The sequence below is a fragment of the Mustela erminea genome, chromosome 10 (assembly GCF_009829155.1).
Source record: "Mustela erminea isolate mMusErm1 chromosome 10, mMusErm1.Pri, whole genome shotgun sequence".
In the NCBI taxonomy this organism is placed as follows: Eukaryota; Metazoa; Chordata; class Mammalia; order Carnivora; family Mustelidae; genus Mustela; species Mustela erminea.
In genome coordinates this window covers 102,761,285-102,781,323 of record NC_045623.1, presented here as the reverse complement: position 1 = coordinate 102,781,323, position 20,039 = coordinate 102,761,285, and the positions used below count along the sequence as shown (strand labels likewise).

Genomic DNA, 20,039 nt, shown 5'->3' with positions numbered 1-20,039 from the left:
AAAGATTTTGAACCTGGCATTTAGTGGTTTTACTCTGCATAATACATTGGTAGGTGAAGAAATGTGAACCCAGCTTTGTTTCTAGTACGATAAACAAATCTCTGTAGTTACACAGATAATATATATGAGCAGTGATTCTCTTTGGGTGCGCTCCAATTTTCTTTTCTTTTCTTTTTTTAAATATGTTTTATATTTCGGCACAATTTTACAGAAGAGTTTTGGAGATCGTGGCAGCAGTTCCCATACGCCATTCACCCAGTTTCCCTAATGTTTCCATCTTATGTAACCATAGTCTGTTTGTCAGAACTAAGTTATTACTGTTATCTGAACTTGGGCTTCGTTTGGATTTCACCGGTTTTCCCGCAGTGTCCTCTTACTGTTTCAGAATCCAGTCTGGACACCACACTGACCCTCTGGTTCCCTTTGGCTGATTCAAGGACTGTGTATGTGAAGAAGCATTGTAACCTCTTCTTTATTCTGCCTTTCCAACAGTGTTCTCTGATTTTAAGGACTTGATTGGCCAGATTTTAATGGAAGTGCTAATGATGTCTGCTCAGACCAGAGATGAAAATCCCTTTGCCAGTCTGACGGCCACGTCACAGCCAATTGCAGCGGCAGCTCGGTCACCAGACAGAAATCTCATGCTCGCTACCGGCTCCAACCCAGGAACTAGCCCCATGTTCTGCGGCGTGGGTTCCTTCGGTGCCAGCTCTTTCTCTAGGTCAGTGCGGTTCCTTGTGCAGAGTGAGCTCGGTAGTAGAACAGCCAGGAAGTGTGTGAGGGCAGGGACCGCTCCCTCAAGGGCCTTTGCCAGTCACAGGGCGGCATGTGTTGTATTTGGGTGGGGGCACTCCGTCGTGGCTGGAGAGCTTGCCTTTTCCAGATAGGGTTGTCTGGCTTCCCGTGGTGAGGCTGTTGGTAAAGTTTAGAAGCAAATGGCTGGATATAGTACATTATTCTCTGGAAAGGAGGCTTTATCTACTGTAAATGTAGCCTCAAGATGGGCACGGAAGTCAGATTATAACCATTTAGATGAGTATCTGAGAGATTCGTACACCTGCATGTTTAGAGATACGAAGTGTCATCATACTGTTCTTTAAAAGCGTGACTAGTTTCCGTTTTAGTGATTTACCTCAAGTGTGTCTTCAATTTTCTCTTCTTTCCTCTCTTTCTCAACTGACTCAGCCTCTATGAAACTAGCCCAGCGCCCCGTTCAGGTTTCTGGAGCTCGGCGCCGGTGAGGGGTCCGTCTTTTGCCTCCTCCCCTGCCCGTGCAGCCGGCCCGACGGCCGGGCCCGCCACTTCCCTCAGCCCGCACGCCGCGGCTCCTGGGTCTGCCGCAGGAAGCCAGCCCTCATCTCCACGGTATCGCCCCTACACCGTCACCCACCCGTGGGGGTCTTCAACTTCTCCTACCCCGCGGTCCCCGGGCATCTCCATTCTGTCCAGCTCGCCCAGCCTCCCCGCCCTCGCTAGTAGCCTTCAAGCGGTGCCCGCCAGCTCTCCCAGACAGAGACCCAGCAGCCTAGGGCCACCTTCCCTGGCCGCCTCGCCCAGTGCTGCAAGCAGACGTCCCTCAGCCCTAAGGATCTCTCCTAGGTATTTATTCAGCAGGAGAGCTGGGTACGTGTTTGCAGTGCAGGGAGAGGCGATTAACTCGCTTTGGAAGGACTGGTGTGTGACGCTGACCTCAGTTACATGTGTTTCCCTGTTTGGGGTTATTAACCCGTGTGTGTAACCAGTCTGGTAGGCTCGCACCCAAGTCCGTGCTTCTGCCAGGCTTTGATAACCTGAAGTTGTGGGTGTCCATTGTGCGTCCCTTAGTCTGTTCTTACCCCTCACTCTTCCTCCTTCCTGTCCAAAAAAAAAAAAAAAGGAGTCACTTTCCATTTTTTGAAATCCAGTTCATGTGTCATTGCTCTTTACAGATGAGGTCCAGAGGCTGTGGGCAGTTCGACTTGAGAGTTGGGGCTCACAGAGCACTTTTTAGCCCTCCGTACTGTGGTCGATCATAGTTGGAATACAGTTAGCCCCCGGGGTGGCGGGAGCAAGTCTGGGCCTGTGTCCCTTACCTCTGACCACTGGTCTGGGCCCGTGCTTGTGCCTTGACCCTTTGATTTGAGCCTGTTGGAAAGGAGCCCTAACAGAATGCCACTAATCCAGTGTGCTTGGCCCCCCACCATGTACCTGCGTCTTTCTGTCATTGAGATGAATTGTTTTTCTGCATGTCCGTAACCAGAACTTTTAGCATAACATTTAATTAAAAAGCGATAGTAGTTACAAAAGATTTCCACTTCTTGTTTTTTCCTTTGTTCCCTGATGACCTTTTTTGCTTCTGTTGTGGTAGTATGTACGACAGTCCTCTCTCCTTCCTCTTCCTCGCGCTTTCTGGCGACAGTAGTGATGAAGATGGAGAAGAAGATGGTGATGGTGATGGTGATGATGAAGGTGGTGGTGGTGGTGATGAGTTTTCTTGTGTCCAGTTTGGGTCCAGGTATCGGAGGAATGGAGTCTCACCCCTGCATGTGCATAGGTGCTTAGGAACTAACTTTTATAAGCCCTCACTAGGGCCGTGCTTCGAATCTTAAACAGGGCAGGTCAAACGAGACGGCCTGGAGAGGCAGGATGTGGCGAGCTTGCATGGAGTGAGGCGTTAGGACCTTACCCTAGGGTAAAGTGGCACCTAGGAAAGTCTTCCTCGTTGTTGCCTGGTAAGGTTGGAGGAACGCTTATGTGTAATCATTTATCAGAGACACAAACAGCAGATTAAAGATGAGTCATCAAGCCTAAGGTCTGAAATGAGGGACCCTTTGTTCATCTATGGCGGGTTTTCTTTTAAGCTGCCAGATGTGAGCAAACCGTACACTGTGGGGGCATGTTTCCTTACGTGCGGTTGCATGGACTGCTGCTACTTAGGAATGGCAATGGGGCTGTGTACGTGTGTGTGTGTGTGTGTGTGTGTGTGTGTGTGTGTGTGTGTGTTTCCCCCTCTTCTGCCCCAGCCGGGTGTGGCAATCTATTTAAGAGTGTGTGGGGCCATCCCGTGTGGTATAACTGATTCTGCTTCCACTTCTAACCTTAAATTTCACTGATCACCTCCTTGACCGCGGTGAAGCTAGATCCTTGTTTAGACAGCCTCTGGAATGACAGTCAAGGCTGACACTTAGTTCGTGATGCTGCTGAATGTTCCCCCACACCCCCGGAAGCCGTGTGAAAAAAGACTGCTTGGGTTCTCTAGGTGACTTTGGGCAAGAAGATATAATAGCACCTTCCTTCTGAACCTCTGACTCATTGTCTTACGATTTTGCTCTTAAATTGAAGTTTCCACTGGACTGATTTGGTATTTGTGCTCAGCACTGTTCAAAAATAACTCCGGGTTCTAAATAGAGACGGCACTAGGCCTTAGGTACACTTCATTAAATTTGACAGCGTTCAGAAGAAACATTAGAGAGAGTACATAAAGAGAGAAAGGAATGCTGGTGCAGGGTTGGATATCGATTCAGGAAGGTTGATATTTGTATTGGGTTGAACGTTGTGTTACTGTTTCTCAAGTAAATTTCCCGAAGGTGGAAGTGTCTTTTTCACGTGGATAAAATCCTGCTGCGCGATTACAGTAATGCAGCAGGCATCCTTTTTAGGAATCCGTTTCTGTACATGATGGAAGTGCTTTGTTAATCGGTTTTACTGTAAATGGTGAGAGAAATGCTCTCTCTCCCTGGCCTATTTATCTCCAGCTTGCGCTCATGAAGGTACCAGATTGTGTGCTGCTTTTACTAGCACTGGGCTCCTAGCATCCCAGCCTCGTCTCTGATCTAGATTCGGCAGCTACAACGGGAAATAACTGTGTAATGATAGCTCTAAATACTGAGTATCGTGGGCCAGACCCCGTGCCAGCACTCTGCACACATTATCCCTCTGTCCTCACAGCGGCCCTCCCAGCTACCATAAGGAACCCGGGGGACAGGGAGGTCAGTCGCGTAACTAAGTACGCGGCAAGGCCCGAGTCCGGAACTCACCTGCCGCGCCCCACGCTGTGCTCGCGGTAGTGCTCGTGCTGTTCTCGCCCTCACTGGCTCCCTCGCTCCTCAGTGTTCATGCTTTTACTCTGTTCTTGGCAAGGAAGTGCCAGCCTTTTACTCGGTAATTACAAAATTCCATTCAGTTGGCAGGTCCTTTGCTGGCTGTTAAAATGGAATCTGATCTCTCCAGATTTTGGCAACTTCTTAACTTCCTGAATCGCTTTCAAGCAGAATGTGAGAGGATGTAGAAAAATACATAACTGATTAAGCAAATAGGCACTCAAGAGTGCACGTAGGGCCAAAACCAAGAGGGGGTCACAAAAAACCTTGTTAATTTGAGTGATCAGGAAGGACCAGGTATTTTCTTGCCAGTCCATCTTCCCAGAATTTCATTTACATTCAGGTGAGCAGTTTCTGCACCTGCGCCTTGCCGGGTGAGATGAGTGTTGTAGAAGGAGCAACGGGCCGCATCTGTCCCCCTCCGGCCCCCTGTCCTGCTCGCCTGGTGGCGCTGACAGGTTACAGTAGTTGGGACACACGTTCCAGTGTTAATTATCTGTGGTGGGGATGAGGAGGATTAACTTAAGAAAGGCAGAACCTGGCTCCTGTGACGTCCTGTAGCCCTCTGTGAGAGGAGCTTTTTGAATTCCGAGGATTGACCTGATGCAGCAGCGGAACAAGCAAAGTGAGAGAATCGTCTTGTACTGAAGATAACATCGCATTTGCTCTGAGGAAAGTTTTTCCAAGTGTTTGCTGGGAAAGAAATCTATTTGTAACTGCTCAGATATTTCCGTGAAGGAGGCGGAATCTTCAGGGTCGGGAACCGGTGTGAATAGAGAAAGGGACAATTAGCAAATGGTAAAAGATGGTCCCATTTACCCTTTCGTTTCTGCGGCCCGTCACTGCTTGGAGATGAAACATGGACACACTCCCACCATGTGTGTCTCCAGACCGTCCAGTGACGTCCCTGCTCACACAGAGTAAAACGCAGAGCCTTGCCCTGACCCACGAGACCCTTGGTCTCATGTACACACACGTGCACATACCACACGCACGCGTGCATTCCTCCTTTCCAACCTCACGTGCCTCCCCTCTCCTACACCTTCTGCTGCTTGCCACCCTGTTCTTTTTTTTTTTTTTTTTTTAAGATTTTATTTATTTATTAGAGTGAGAGAGAGAGCATGAAAGGGGAGAAGGTCAGAAGGAGAAGCAGACTTCCCACGGAGCTGGGAGCCCAATGCAGGACTGGGAGCTCAGTCCTGGGATTCTGGGATAGTGACCTGAGCCGAAGGCAGTTGGCCAACCAACTGAGCCACCCAGGTAGCCTCTTGCCACCCTGTTCTTGACCTCACTTGGCATCGTCACTGATGCCTTAGGTCTTCACGCTTACTTCCTCTCTTTGGACAGCTGTCCCCAAGATGACTGCCCTGACGCCCACAGGTCCCCGCCTACAGACCACCCTCCCAGAGGGTCAGAGTACACGTGATATAAAGCACACACGCATACTTACTGCCCGTCTCTGTCACCATGCTCCGCTTTCGTTGTTCTTCATAGCATTCCTGTATTGTTTTGGACTGTCCCCTGCTCTAGAGTGTAATCCCCGTACCAGCAGGCTCTGTTCCATTCCGTGTGCTGCCCCCAGAGCCTACAACAGCGCCTGGAATACACGGCACGCCGTGAACATTTGTTCAGTGAATTCACACTGCTCGAACCCCACTGCTCTGACTTTGCCTTGCACTGAGAAAACACAGCATTCTCAAGTCTGCATTCAAAAAAGTGGGTTACATAGGAGAGAGATTATTCATGCCATTATAGAAGAAATTACCAAGGAACATGTTTTCTCGGTACATTTCAAATGGGATTCGGCTTGCGCAGATCTCATGCACGTTGGCTCCCCAGAAGGATTCAGGTCTATTTCTATTATGGGAAGTAATCAGTTTGTTAAATTGGACTGTTGATGTAGTTACCAGAAAATGGCTCACACATTCTCCCAGAAGGAGGTATAAGTTTGTAGATACTCACAGGACTGGAATGTGACATATTTCCAATGTGGTATTCCATGTGTCACAGTTGTTAAAAGCATCATGACTTTCAGAATAACTTGTTTAGGGGAAAATGAAATGTTATTTTAAAACTCTAAGGATGTTTATTGCTAGCATGAACACATGCACACAAACACTACACCACTGCCTCCTTCAGCGTGGCATTCAAAATTGGAGTCCGGTGCTCTCACCTTGAACCTGAAGATCGTTTTGCGTTTTGATCATTGAGACCTGTGTGAAGCGTTGTTGAGACCGGCCACTGTTCATGCCAGAGGATCGTGGTTTACTTCCCGACCTTTAGGGCCAATCTTAAAATCAGTAATCTACGGACAAATGCTGGAGCTTATTCTGCATTTCCTATTTGGTTAAATTTTATTTCATTTTTTTAGTCGTTTTCTGTTCTTGAGAGTTAGCTAAAGTGTTTTTTGGTGTCTGACAGATGATCACCAAAATATACGAACTTCTTTTAGCTATGAAAATTCTCTAATATATTCTGGGTGCCTTTCATTGCATTGCCTGGCATGAGACAATCTTCTACATACATTGTCACTTTTCATGTCTCAGTGAAACAGCTGTGAAGATACCTCAGTTGGCTTTGAGGTGTTTTAAGTTAAAATTCAGTGGAATGTGTCAGCTGAGGATGGACCCTAGTTTTGGTGGCCACTGCGTAAGCCCACTGACTTCACGCAGGTGTTTGCATGCTGGCTGTGGGTACTGACCCTTTGCAGCTAGCAAGGACTTAACGGCATCAGATGTAAGACACTTTTCATCAGAAGTGTAAAAATGTGAAAAATTTGGGTCTTACTATCAAGGAGATGTATAATTGAAATTTTCATTTTAAACATGAGGCAGATCCGTTTTCATTGTTTTCTGTGAGAGGCACTCAGAGGAAAATTAACCTTAGTTGGGTCTGGGGAAAGCCTGTGTTGGTCAAGTTCATCTTCGGAAGTGCAGTGAATAATGGGCTGACATCAGACAGAAGAGGAAAGAATCACAGAGAGCTTGAAACTGAGATGGTACCGTAAGAAAATACCTCCCTTTCCCCTTTCTACTTTTGGGGATTCACCACACTTCTCATATTTGTGGGTGAGTTTTGGTGTTTCTCATGGTTGCTTTTTGTCGTCACCCGCCCCCCCGCCGCAGTGCTTTCTTCTCTCCTCCGTTCTGTCAGAGCTGTAGAGCAGATTGTAGGAATTCAGATTTACTAGACTCTGGCCTGAAGGCCTTGGATTTAAAACTGGCATTGTTTTCATCTTTGTAATTTTAATACCATACTTTAATTCCAAGGTCAAATCTCTGAGCACCAGGGGTTTGAGCTGCACAGATCCACATATATGTGGATTTTTTTCAATAAATACAGTGCAGTACTGTAAATGTATTTTCTCTTCTTTATGGTTTTCTTTTTTTTTTTAAGATTTTTTATTTTATTTATTTGACAGAGAAAGATCACAGGTAGGCAGAGAGAGAGGGGGAAGCAGGCTCTCCATGGAGCGGAGAGCCCAACGCGGGGCTCGATCCCAGGACCCCAGGATCATGACCTGAGCCGAAGGCAGAGGCTTTAATCCACTGAGCCACCCAGGCGTCCCTCCTTTATGGTTTTCTTAACAGTATTTTGGTTTTTTTAGCTTAAGAATAGTATTTAAGAATATACTGTAAGAATACAGTATATGATACCTATACAAAATACGTGGTAATCCACTGTTACGTTATTAGTAAGGCAAAGTAGGCTGTTAGTCATTAAGTTTTTGGGGAATCAGAAGTTAAATGCAATTTTCAGTTGCATGGAGTTGGCACTCCTAAACCCTGTGTTGTTCAAGGGTCAGCTATATTTTTCTAAAATTCTGAGGTCAGTTATGCATATATTCCAGAATTAGTCATGTATATCTATGCATCTACCTGCATAATGTGTTGTTAATACCTCAATCCCTATTAGTCCTGTCGGTTTCTAGCCTTTAATTGTGTGTCCCAGTGGAAGTAGGCATGGGTGGGCCTTTCAAGGTCATGCTGTTCTTCCCATCCGTTGTCATCTTTCATAGGTAATTTTTTTGCTAAGTTTATGCTTTCTCATTTCCTTTTCATTTCAAAATTCCTAGCCTCTCTGGTGCCATGATTACTCTCTTTGTATCTTTCGTGTGTATCGAATAAATTTGTGAGCTAAACATCAGATTTGGTCTGTGACTTGTTGATGGCTGATCTCCACTTTCATTTCCTCACACCTAGCCCTTGAGAGAATGTTTGGCTTTGGTCTCGGTGAATAGTTAATTGCTAATCATAACAGTGCTTCGTGCTGTGTCCTGCTTCTGTTTTACCAAGCACTTCGGTTTGGTTTCCTTTAAGCCTCACGGCAGAGGAGAAGATTCTAGGGTCAGGTGACAGGCAAGCAGCACAGCCGGAATAGAACCCGAGTTGGGATAATCCTACACAGGATTTTTGTTTTGTGTTTACTGTACAACTTTGACTTTTTCATGGAAAGTTTTGGAAATTTTTACGTTAATACAAGTAGGTTTATGTTTCTTTCTGTAACTGGAAGGTTCTCCTCCTCTGGTCCTATTGCCAAAGGCTGGCTGAAGGCTTTTGAGGTTATGCCAGAAGTCGTGAGAAGGGGTCTTCTTGATCGCCCTCGTTACTTTACTCCTGCTGAGTTCAGTGACAGCAGTAGCGTCGCCTGGTCTCCGCCTCCGAGTCAGCTTGAGTGAAGCTGGCCAGTTTGATTTAAATCCATGTGCTAGCCCTTCTAATGCCCAGCCCAGTAACAGTTCCTAGTCCTTCTGGCTTTGTCAGTGGCCATTCCCAGTAAGATAAGGTGTTGGGTCTCTGATCCAACTCTCTTCTTAGGTCAGTACGGTGTTTAGCAGGAGTTCCTGTTGCTGGACTTGGAGCAGGTGCCGTGAGCATCCGCTCCGGCCTCGGCTGCATGGGTGTCTGTGCTTTGTCGTGGGTGCAGGGATCCTAACGGGCTTTCTGCTACAGAAATGCAAACTCTGTCAAAATGATTCATTGAGAAGAGGTAAGAATCACCAATTTTCTGTTCTCTTCTCCGAAGTTTGGGAGCCTCTGGTGGGGCAAGTACCTGGGATTCCTACAGTGACCATTTCACCATTGAGACCTGCAAGGAGACAGACATGCTGAACTACCTCATCGAGTGTTTTGACCGAGTTGGAATAGAGGAAAAAAAAGCACCAAAGGTAATACGAAACAGATCCAGTTAAAAAACCCATCAGAACCTGGTTATTTTTATGATAAATCATCATCTGCCCCCTTTGGGAACATTTCTTCCCTTATTCAGTGAGGGAAGTGGTTCTCCGGCATGTGTTATGTGCCAGGCGCCGTGCTGGGAGCTCAGGGCATTAGCAGTGAATGAAACACACAAAGAACTCACAGAACGCACGTCCTCATGGCAGGAAGAAGTGATGGTGCCAAGTGCCGTTGCCACCAGGGTCTTCCATGGCCCTCACAGTTTCCGATAGACTGTGACAAGTGCGGTAATAACCGCTCACGGAGGGACCACCGACCCTGGGCTCCGTCTGTAGGAGCTCAGATGTCACGGTTGTTCGGTTGACCTAGTGTAGGCAGGAACTGTTTTTACTGTACGAAGAGGCAAATGCACCTCAGAGACACTGAGTGATTGCCTGCAATCACATAAAAGTCACAAAAACGGGATTTAAACTCCAGAAGCTGTGCTTTTTCTCCTGTTTCATGCCAACTTTATTATTTCTTTCCGTATTCGTTGTCCCCTTCTAGTTTCCCAGACTAGTCCACTTGTCCACCTGTTAGTTACGTATTTGTGACGGGCCTCTCCGGGGATTGTCGCACTGAACCTTAGCGGAAGCAGAACATGGGCGCCTCACTCTCCCGCTCCCTCTGCTCTGACTGTGGAGTTGGGCGGAGGCAGCACACGGGGACGATATAGTTACTCTAGTTTGTTTGTCATGAGTCAAGCAAGAGAAAAGTGTGCCACGTCCTGGGGATGGACGTCTCCTGATTCTTGTCCGTTTTCAACAGCGCAAGCGTATTCTGTTGGTTTTTGCGGTCCTGACCTTGGCCTTCTCTTTCAGACGTGCAGCCAGCCGGCAGTCAGCCAGCTTCTGAGCAACATCCGCTCGCAGTGCATATCTCATACGGCGCTAGTCCTGCAAGGGTCCCTCACGCAGCCAAGGTAGGAGGAACCGGGTGCGCCCGGGGTAGCAGGGAGAGGACTCTGTCTGTCAGCAGACGTCGGGCTGTCCGGCCGACTTGCCTCACCTTGGATAACGCACTTTCTCACCTGCAAGATGAAAGGGGTTGACTGGATGACCCAGGAGGTCCCGTTCTTTCTCTGTAACACCAGGAAAATGAAACACTCTCTGTCCGCTTTACTTCTAGACCGCTGTTGACCTAGGTCAGCGTCAAGGCTCCTGGAAATCAGGGGAGAGCTTTGAAGAAAATGTGCAGGTTCTCACTTTCCATGTATCCTACAGTCAGTTTCTGTTACTCGGTGATAAATAATAGTGGGAGAGCAGTTCGTTCAGGAATCCCCCCGAAGTACAGACTACGTTATTGATTGTTTCGGAGGGTTCCATCAAGGTTTCGAGTTCAGTGAAAAGAGTATTTATGTATTTCACTTCTTCTACTTAAATATCTGAAGGAATAGAAGGAAGGAAAAGTGATGCGAAAACACCTAAGGAAGAAATGGCAAAGTCACAACATTTATTTGTTCTGGTTCTCTTCTATTACTCTCTGTTCCAGAACCATCTGGGTTTGAAACTTGTCAAAAAGAAGGAAAAGGTGGGGGCACCTGGCTGGCTCAGTCAGGGGAGCGAGGAACTCTTGATCTCCCAAGGTCATGAGTTTGAGTCCCACATTGGGTATAGAGATTACATAAATAAATAAACCTTCAAAAGGAAGAAGAAGAAGAAGAAAGAAAGGATAAACATCAAGATCATCAAGATCAAAACCTCAAGAAATATTCTGTGGTTAAAATTAACAAGAGTTTTATTTAAAAGTCCTCACCCACGGGCGCCTGGGTGGCTTAGTGGGTTAAGCCGCTGCCTTCGGCTCGGGTCGTGATCTCAGGGTCCTGGGATCGAGTCCCGCATCGGGCTCTCTGCTCAGCAGGGAGCCTGCTTCCTCCTCTCTCTCTCTCTCTGCCTGCCTCTCTGCCTACTTGTGATCTCTCTGTCAAATAAATTAAAAAAAAAAAAAAAAATCTTTAAAAGTCCTCACCCATCGCTGATCTTTTTCCTTTCAGTTGGCTCCATCATAAACAAATAAGTAAAAGAGACCTATAATGCTTCCTTTTGGGGGTAATGCTTTATTTTTTAAGGGCTTGACCGTAGGAAAAGATGGCTTCTTTGAAACTTTCTATAGTCTCTTCATTCAAAAGACCAAAAAGCGATGGTGAACAATTTAAGGTTGGTCTTTTGCCAAAATTGTTGTGTGGAATATTTGAGAGATTTAAAGTTTGACGTTTGGACATTTCTGCTGGCGTGACAGCCCGTGCGCCGTATTGTCACACACTGATGAGCTGAGCTGTCGCGGTTTGCCTCTTGTGGGTTCGCAGGTCCATGCAGCAGCCGTCCTTCCTGGTGCCGTATATGCTGTGCAGGAATCTCCCGTATGGCTTCATGCAGGAGCTGGTGCGGACCACTCACCAGGATGAAGAAGTGTTCAAGCAGGTGAGGCTTTGTGAATTTGCCGCTGGCACGTTTAACCTAGGAGCTTCTATGCCAAGGCTGATTTCTCAAGACACTATACTGAAAACTTCAGTTTCAGATTTTGAACACACTTGTGTTCATTGCTCAGAGAGATCTACCTGAGATTTCTCTCTCGAGATAACCAGATTGACAGCTGCATGGTTCAGATCATTTGTCCATTTCAAGCCGTCAGGCAGCGAGTGTTGTAAGCAGTGCTGAGTGCCTTGAGAGGTAAGAAGTCACCTGAGGCTCTGTCCCTGATGTCAAGGTGCTTTCAACACAGGCATACTAAGAGATGGCACACGACATGACGTGCATTTGCCAGTTGAGTCATGTCGAAAATTAGTTCTCCAAGTTTGCAAAAAGGAGATTAGTAAACCAGCGACCAAATTAGCCCAGTGCAGTCTGCGTACCCGACGGGATCTTTTGTCTTCTCGCCACTCAACTGGGAACGATGTCTCATATCTTGCTAATTACTTCTTTCATTAAGTATTCATGCAGTTTTTATATCCCACTGTGTGAAGTCAAGTGAAAATGCAGATTTGGGATATTTAGGAATAAAGCTATTTATTTAGTCCGAAATGTTTCTTCTGAGGTGAAACTTTGGCATCACGCTTGGTCGCTGTGTTCCGGCCTGTGTCATGACATGAACACTTTGCCACGGCAGCTCTCACACAAGCCGTTTCCGGTGATGGAAGGATTTTTATGACACTTTCTTATAATTTACCGTATGATTGTTTCTTTCTACACAGAACAAAGGCAGTAGCTCTAAGTGATATGATTGATTTTTTTATACCTAATATTATTTGTAACTATTAATTTGAAATCTCAGGAATTGTGTTTTTAGCAGTTTTCAAAATGTTAGTAAAAGAAGAATCCCAAAGCAAAACTCCTAGTTAAGCGTCATGACCGTGTTAGGAATTCATCGACTACTTTTCTTAGATGATGGTCTTGTTGACTTGCAGGAATACTCAAGGCAGCATAGTGAGCTTTTCCTCTCTGGAGAGAGAAAAATGAATTCTGATGAAAATAAACAGCTGTTAGGCTCCTGAGGGGCTCAGTCAGTTAAGCATCTGACTCAGTCCAACTCAGGTCTTGCTCTCAGAGTTATGGGATCAAGCCCCAGGTTGGGCTCCACTTTGGCATGGAGCCTACTTAAAAAAAAAAAAAAAGAAAAGAAAACAGAGAATAAATAACCATCTTGGAAGGTTTAAGGGGAGCCATCTGTTGTTTACGTGATATGCATTAATTAGAGTACTTTTCTGCAGCACCCGGCTGGCTCAGTCAGTGAAGCATACAACTCTTGATCTTTGGTTGTGAGCTCGACCCCCACATTGGGTGGGAAATAACTTAAAAAATAATCTTTAAAAAAAAAAAAATGAGAACACTCTCCCTGTTGTACAAGACATCATTTGAGGAACCCAGAGTAGCTTTAGCTCTGTAAAATCGGCCCCGTGATCAGCTGGAAGGGCTGTGTTATGCTTATCTTACTCATAAAGAAACTTACACAAACGTTGTGAAGTGACCCCTTTTTTTTCAATTGAGATGAAATGCGCATAACATAAAACGAACCAATCCAGTGGCTTTTAGTGCATTCGCAGTGTTGTGCATCAACTGTTGGTTTTTATTTTCCTCCGGGGGCTGGGGCAGACAGGGGTAGGGGCAAAGAGAATCTTAAGCAGGCCCCACGGGGTGTGGGGCTCAATCTCACAACCCTGAGATCATGCCCTGAGCCAAAATCGAAGAGTCGGACGCTTAACCCACTGAGCTGCCCAGGTGCCCCCCACTGTTTCTTTTTAATCATAGCATTCTGATGCCTCTTCTGCCACTCAGTCCTGATCACTCCTTGTCTGTCTTTGCATTACCATGTGCTTTTTTCTTAGAGAGAAATGATGAGTGAGTGGAAAACAGCACTTCACTTTTTTGTCTGAAGAGTTTGGCAAATTTTTTTTTAATATTTTATTTATTTATTTGATAGACAGAGATCACAAGTAGGCAGAGAGGCAGGCAGAGGGAGAGGAGGAAGCAGGCTCCCCGCCGAGCAGAGAGCCCGACGTGGGGCTCGATCCCAGGACCCTGAGACCACGACCCGAGCTGAAAGTAGAGGCTTAACCCACTGAGCCACCCAGGCGCCCCAGGAGTTTGGCAAATTTGACCTATAAATCTTTGAAACTTCCGTCTCCTTTTAATGTTTGAGATGTTCACAGATAAATAAATAATAATAAATAAATAAATAGTAGTTAGAATTTAGGATTGGAGATGAATACTTACATTTTTTTGTCATTGCTCAAAGGTGTTTGTTTGAAAACAAGAGAATAGTTTAAAATACCCAAGTCAGGGGCATCTGGGTGGCTCAGGTGGTTAAGCATCTGCCTTCAGCTCATGTCATGATCTTGGGGTCCTGGGATCAAGCCCTACATCAGGCTCTCTGCTCAGCGGGGAGTCTGCTTCTCCCTCTCCTTCTGCTCCTCCCTCTGCTCGTGCTCTGTCTCAAATAAATAAACAAAAATCTTAAAAAAAAATTAAGTCACACGAATATTATAATGCTTGACTATTTGAAAAATATTACAGCTAGTCTTGTCTATTATAAATTAAATCCTACCTGCAAAAGAGGATAAGTCTACTAGAAAACACTAAGATGTTTTCTTTATAGCATTCTGGAAAAAAGTTTTGACATTTTTCTAGATGACCAATTGTGAAATTTATTTTGGTGATTTGGGAACTTCAGTTTTGTGTTTCTGATTATAATATTGTCACCTGCCCATCACCACCCCTAAGCTTTACCTGTCCATTTTTAGTCAGCTTCTGACAGCATATTACTTCTATCCTGATGGTTTTGAGTTGCAAAAACTGGGATGATCTCTTCCAGAGCTATCTTTTTACCTCAAGACACTCCACAGACACTTTGTAATCCAGAGCACCTTTTTTTCTTTCTTTTTTATTTTTTTAAATCCTGGGCTTCTTAAATGACCAGGCTACACAGTACAATGGGATGAAATTAGTAGGAAAGGGAATTTTTCAGATTTCCTAGGGCCTTTATAGAGCACTCCCATGTCAACTTGTTGACATTTGGGGTTTCAGCTGTTGTTCATACCATCTTCACCTTAATGTTACTGGTCTGGAATCCCAACCAACTCCCTAAGTGAGTCGGTCAGTGAGTACATGGTGACGTTTGTAGATGAGCTACGCTGAGCAAATTGTGTATGGTGACAGGGTGCCCTAGTGTTGATGGTAAACTTGGGAAAATAAATCCGGGTGCCCTCGAGCTCTGGCTTCATGTCCGTGCATACATTTTACAAACAGAGGTAAGTCATTCTAGTCAAGTTTTCTTTTGCGTACTCCACATTTACCAGCTACCTCTTTGCTCTGTGTAATTAAAGTTAACGAAATGATGATAATATCCGTTACTGGCGTCTTTTTCTTGTTCTCTTCAAAATAGGGAAGAGTGGAAAGAATCAGAAGGAAGTGGGAGAGTATTTTTAAATACTGATAGAGTTGAGAAGATACTGGAACATTTAGTCCAGTTTCTTTATAGATTCTAGTTGCTTGGTTATTGGAAACATAGTCATTGTCGAGATGTGGAGAATTTAGTAGACTAGAGTGAGGACCCTTGGGGACTTCTATAGCAGCCTCAAAAGTTGTGAGTTTCTGTTGAGTCACTCGGAGTCCTGCCAGAGAATTGGGGCTTGCCAGATCCTGTTAACTCCGGAAAATTCAGCTATATATATTACTTTATGGTTAGCCTCGTGGAAGGACAGAGCCACACTCCGTGGCTGGATACCAGACTCCTTTCTAAACAAAACAGCTTTTCCTTGGGGAAGGTGGAAATGCTGAGACATTCAGACTCAGCACTTTATTTTAGCACGCCTCCTGTTCTTACGTTTTCCTAAACTTACATTTCTGATTTTTTTTTTCCTTACAGATCTTTATCCCCATTTTACAAGGCCTGGCCCTCGCTGCCAAAGAGTGCTCCCTCGATAGTGACTACTTCAAGTACCCCCTCATGGTAAACCTTTGTTCTTTCTCTTTAAGCCGTTCAGTAAACGCTTTCTCCCAGATGATTTTAACATGCACTTTTCTTTAAGGTTATCAGCCTTGTTTTCACACTTAAAACCATAAAGCACTGTGCTGGCCGCACAGTATTTGGTGTGCAGGGATGCGTCAGTGAAGACGGGGAGGTAGCAGCCCAGGACATAGTCCGCGCATGTGAGCCTTAGGCAGGAGTCAATGATACAAGCGCCGGAATGCTCTTGGCCTGATGTTGTAGCTTAGGAAAAAGACGATTCTTGGTGGATCCTTCTGCTCCTCCTGGCAACAGGCATACCGTAATCAGGATGAAATTTTGTTATTTAAAAAAAAAAACAAAAACAAAAAAACTATTATAAATACAAGGAGAAGGACAGTCATACGAGGAAGAGTAGCCCAGCTTTATGAAGGGACTTTCTTTTTTTTTTTTATCTTTTTTTTAAATATCCAGTCTTCCTGTCTCCTTTTATTTTTTATTTTTTTAAAGATTTGACAGAGAGATCACAAGTAGGCGGGGCAGGGAGGGGGGAATCAGGCTCCCCGCTGAGCAGAGAGCCTGATGTGGGGCTCGATCCCAGGACCCTGGGATCACGACCTGAGTTGAAGGCAGAGGCTTTAACCCACTGAGCCACGCAGGCACCCCATGAAGTGACTTTCTATAGAAAAATCTCAGAGTAGTTTTCTTGTTTGCCTTCCCCATTTCCTTCAGGCTTCCTGTGGGAAACTGGTTAGCTCATTCAGGCACCTACAGCAAGCGTAAATTGTGGACAGACCTTTCTCTTTAGACCCTCATGAAGGGCCTTGACTGCTGTGAACACACTGGAACCAGAAAGAAAAGAAAAGGCCCCTTTCTTTCTGAATTGGTTCCTTGGAAATTTGGAGAGAAAAATACTCGGACATATGACTAAATATTTTTCCGTCTAAGATGTGAAGGAAAAAAATAACAAAATACGAAATTAGCTAACTCAGTGAATGAATACGATCTTTTATAAATTGAGGCCCTGATTAAATCGATCTTTTTACTGACTTGATTCCATCTTACATTAAGTCAGTGCTCACTGAGGACCTTTTCTGTGCCAGATACTTGGGCTAATTAGACAAGGCACCTCTCTACTAATTGCCCCTGACCCACTGCAGAACTCAAGTCCACAGCAGTGCAGATGACCACACCGTGATCGATGCTAACACGGGTGAACATGAAGGGGGCCTGTCTCTGTTTTAATCAATCAAAATGGAGCTAAGAGGCGAAGATGGTATCGGGAAATTAGAAAGCGAAATGGAATTCTTTTAAAAAAACAGCTTTGAATGGATTTATGTCAGGGCTCTTTCTGCTGCCCCTGCCGTTCGGGTTTCTAATAAAATTCTCTTAATCCTTCGGCACATTATTCTGTCTGTGCCAGATAAGAGGAAGTGAAACCATCTGATTGTTTGAGTCCAGTGATGAAATATTCGAGTGCACATTCGTTCTCAACGAATGATGTAAATGTTCCTTCGCGGTACTGTTAGCTTTTCTGTTGCGGTCTGAACGGCTCAATGTTTCAGTAAGGAGCTTTCAGTGTCAGATAGCAACAAAATGTCCTTCTCGGTCAAAAGACAAAGACCTCCATTATGGCAGACAATAGCTTTATTTTATACCATCACTGATGCTTGTCCAGCGGAGAGAGTGCAGTGCGAGGAAAGATCATGGGAGCAGGAAGAGGAAGACCACCGGAGCTGGAACCAGAAACAGTTGTGATCGTTCTCTGGCCCAGTGCCTCCCCACGTTGCCATACCCTCGAATCACCTGGGGATCTTTAAAATTAAGCACCTGGTGCCTGCCTCCCACACACTGTGGTTCCACTGGTCGAGGGTCTGGTGAGGATGGGGCCTGGCATTGGGTTTTTCCAGCTCCCCCGGTGATCCTGGTGTACAGCACTGGTTGGGAACCCCTGCGCTGTGCGGTGAGAACTTTTCCTTCTTGGTGCACCCCAGAGACCTGTCAGGGCCTCCCTGCATGACTCACAAGCAGCTTCCGCTGGCTGGCTCGGGAACTCTGGTAGCTGTGTTCAAATCACAGAAAACGGAGCTCACTGTTCAAATGGTGTTTGATTGGAACACGCCGGCTGTGTTAAACTGTGTTTATGTCCCTAAAACCTACTTTTCCTCATTCTCTAATAAGAGAATGATTGCAGCTCCAAAGGAGAAAACCCTGGAGTTCTCAGAAATATCCGAGATCTTGAAGCCAAGTAAGGCTTTTAAATACGTTCTGAATGTGGTAGCTTATTAGATTGCAATGATACATAGTCCTGTTTCAGCACTGGCAAGATGAGCCGTCCCAAGTTTATGAAACGTATCTTTTTTGACATGGAAAGATGTTAAGTGAAAAAAATCACTTTTTGTAAAACTAAACACATTTATTTCAGTGTGGATCAGCACAAAAATATGGCTGGAAAGCTGTTAACTAAAAGCAGAGGTCATCTCTTCGGGTGAGGTTTATGAGTGTTTCTTAGTTTCTGTTTCATCTGAGTTTTTTTTTTACAACATGCAGGTACATCAGAAGAATAGTGAGGCTCTTAGTGTTTTGGAAGGAATGCACATGTACTTACGGCAGCATCAGAGCTGCTTCTTGGTATTACATGTGGCAGTCAGTTCCAGATGGAATACATTTAGGGGCGCCTGGGGGGCTCATTAGGTTAAAACCTCTGCCTTGGGCTCAGGTCATGGTCTCAGGGTCCTGGGATCAGGCCCCGCGTTGGGCTCTCTGCTCAGCAGGGAGCCTGCTTCCCCCTCTCTCTCTGCCTGCCTCTCTGCCTACTTGTGATCTCTGTCAGATGAATAAATAAAGTCTTAAAAAAAAAAAAAGATGGAATACATTTAAATGCCACTTTCTGCAGGGTGCCTGGGGGGCTCAGTTGGTGAAGCATCTGCCTTCGGCTCAGGTCATGATCCCAGGGTCCTGGGATCGAGCCCTGTATCAGGCTTCTTGCTCATCGAGGGGTCTGCTTCTCCCTCTCCCTCTGCCCCTGTCTCAAATAAATAAATAAAATCTTTTTTTAAAAATGACACTTTTCGGGGTGCCTGGGTGGCTCAGTCTGTTGGGCGGCCGCCTTCAGCTCAGGTCATGATCCCAGAGTCCTGGGATTGAACCCAGCATGGACTCCCTGCTCGGCGGAGAGCCTGCTTCTCCCTCTCCCTCTGCTGGCCTCTCTCTGTACCTGTGCTTTCTTTGTATCTTTCTGTCAGATAAATAAATAAAATATTAAAAAATTAAAAAATTAAAAATGACACTTTCTGATCTTATTCCTAGGCTTTAGGTGAGCTTTGTGAAACCAAGTTTGGGAAGACCCACCCCGTGTGCAATTTGGTGAGTGACTCCCTGATGTACTCGCTCCCGTTCTAGGGATGTGTAAATCTGAAGATACCCCTTAAGTAACATTGTGTGAAAAAAACATCTCCTAGAGGACATTTAGGTTAGATGCAGGTAACACGTCTGGGTGACTCTCAGTAGTGAAATTGCTTAGCCCTACACGTGATTGCCTGGGATGAACTTGTTACGACCTTCCATGATCTTTGTATAAATATTGTGCAAGGAGGAACACAAGTCCTGTGGGAAAATGGACTTGAGTCCTTTGACAGTGTGAAAATGGTTGGTCCGAGTGCTATCAAAGAGCTTCTCGAAACGTAAAAAAGCGAAAGACCGTCCTGTGGAAACGTAGAGGAGTCCGGCGGGTTTTCCGCCTCCGTCCGAGATAAGAAAAGGCAGCGGGGGTCCTAACATGGTCGTGAGCTTTGGGGTTTTGTGTGTGAACTGTCTACCCCGCTGAGAACAGGTTGGCTGTCCAGAACTCTGCTCAGCACGCTTCCCCCTCACTGGCCGGCATAGCAGCCTGACCTGCCTCTGCCGTTTCTTGCCCAGGTGGCTTCTTTGCCGTTGTGGTTGCCTAAATCCTTAAGCCCCGGCTCTGGGCGGGAGCTGCAGAGACTGTCCTACCTGGGGGCTTTCTTCAGCTTCTCGGTCTTCGCGGAAGACGATGTAAGTACAGTGGCCATTTGTACTTCGCTGCTCTGATGTTCAGATTCCTTCCTTAAATGTACATTGTATATCAATGGAATTTTCCCCTTCTCTTCCCAGGCTAAGGTGGTCGAAAAATATTTCTCAGGGCCCGCCATTACCCTGGAGAACACTCGCGTGGTCAGCCAGTCACTGCAGCATTACCTGGAGCTGGGAAGGGTAGGTGTTCGGGGAGTGAGCTCAGAGGACGCGTAGTGGAGAGGCTGGGTATGAGTCACCGGTGTCTTGA

At 45.8% G+C, this 20,039-nt stretch overlaps 1 protein-coding gene and 1 long non-coding RNA gene across 6 annotated transcripts in view; one reads left to right on the top strand and one right to left on the bottom strand.

Annotated features, from left to right (window-relative positions):
• Window positions 1–4,836, bottom strand: part of LOC116600715 — a 46,065-nt gene extending 41,229 nt beyond the window's left edge. For both annotated transcript variants that reach the window (XR_004289771.1, XR_004289772.1), the window contains exon 1: window positions 4,017–4,836. This is a non-coding gene — a long non-coding RNA (uncharacterized LOC116600715). The remainder of the gene's footprint in view (window positions 1–4,016) is intronic.
• The window catches only part of UBE4B (ubiquitination factor E4B), a 121,963-nt gene that overhangs the window by 65,599 nt on the left and 36,325 nt on the right, over window positions 1–20,039 (top strand). For 2 of the 4 annotated variants that reach the window (XM_032360941.1, XM_032360943.1), the window contains 9 exons: window positions 493–721; window positions 1,186–1,365; window positions 9,105–9,246; window positions 10,117–10,217; window positions 11,601–11,715; window positions 15,656–15,739; window positions 19,046–19,102; window positions 19,655–19,771; window positions 19,871–19,969. In XM_032360941.1, the coding sequence (XP_032216832.1) occupies window positions 493–721; window positions 1,186–1,365; window positions 9,105–9,246; window positions 10,117–10,217; window positions 11,601–11,715; window positions 15,656–15,739; window positions 19,046–19,102; window positions 19,655–19,771; window positions 19,871–19,969 (1,124 nt within the window). Of the gene's footprint in view, window positions 1–492; window positions 722–1,185; window positions 1,600–2,347; window positions 2,495–9,104; window positions 9,247–10,116; window positions 10,218–11,600; window positions 11,716–15,655; window positions 15,740–19,045; window positions 19,103–19,654; window positions 19,772–19,870; window positions 19,970–20,039 lie in introns of all 4 variants that reach the window. The other 2 variants (XM_032360940.1, XM_032360942.1) reach the window with 2 other exon arrangements.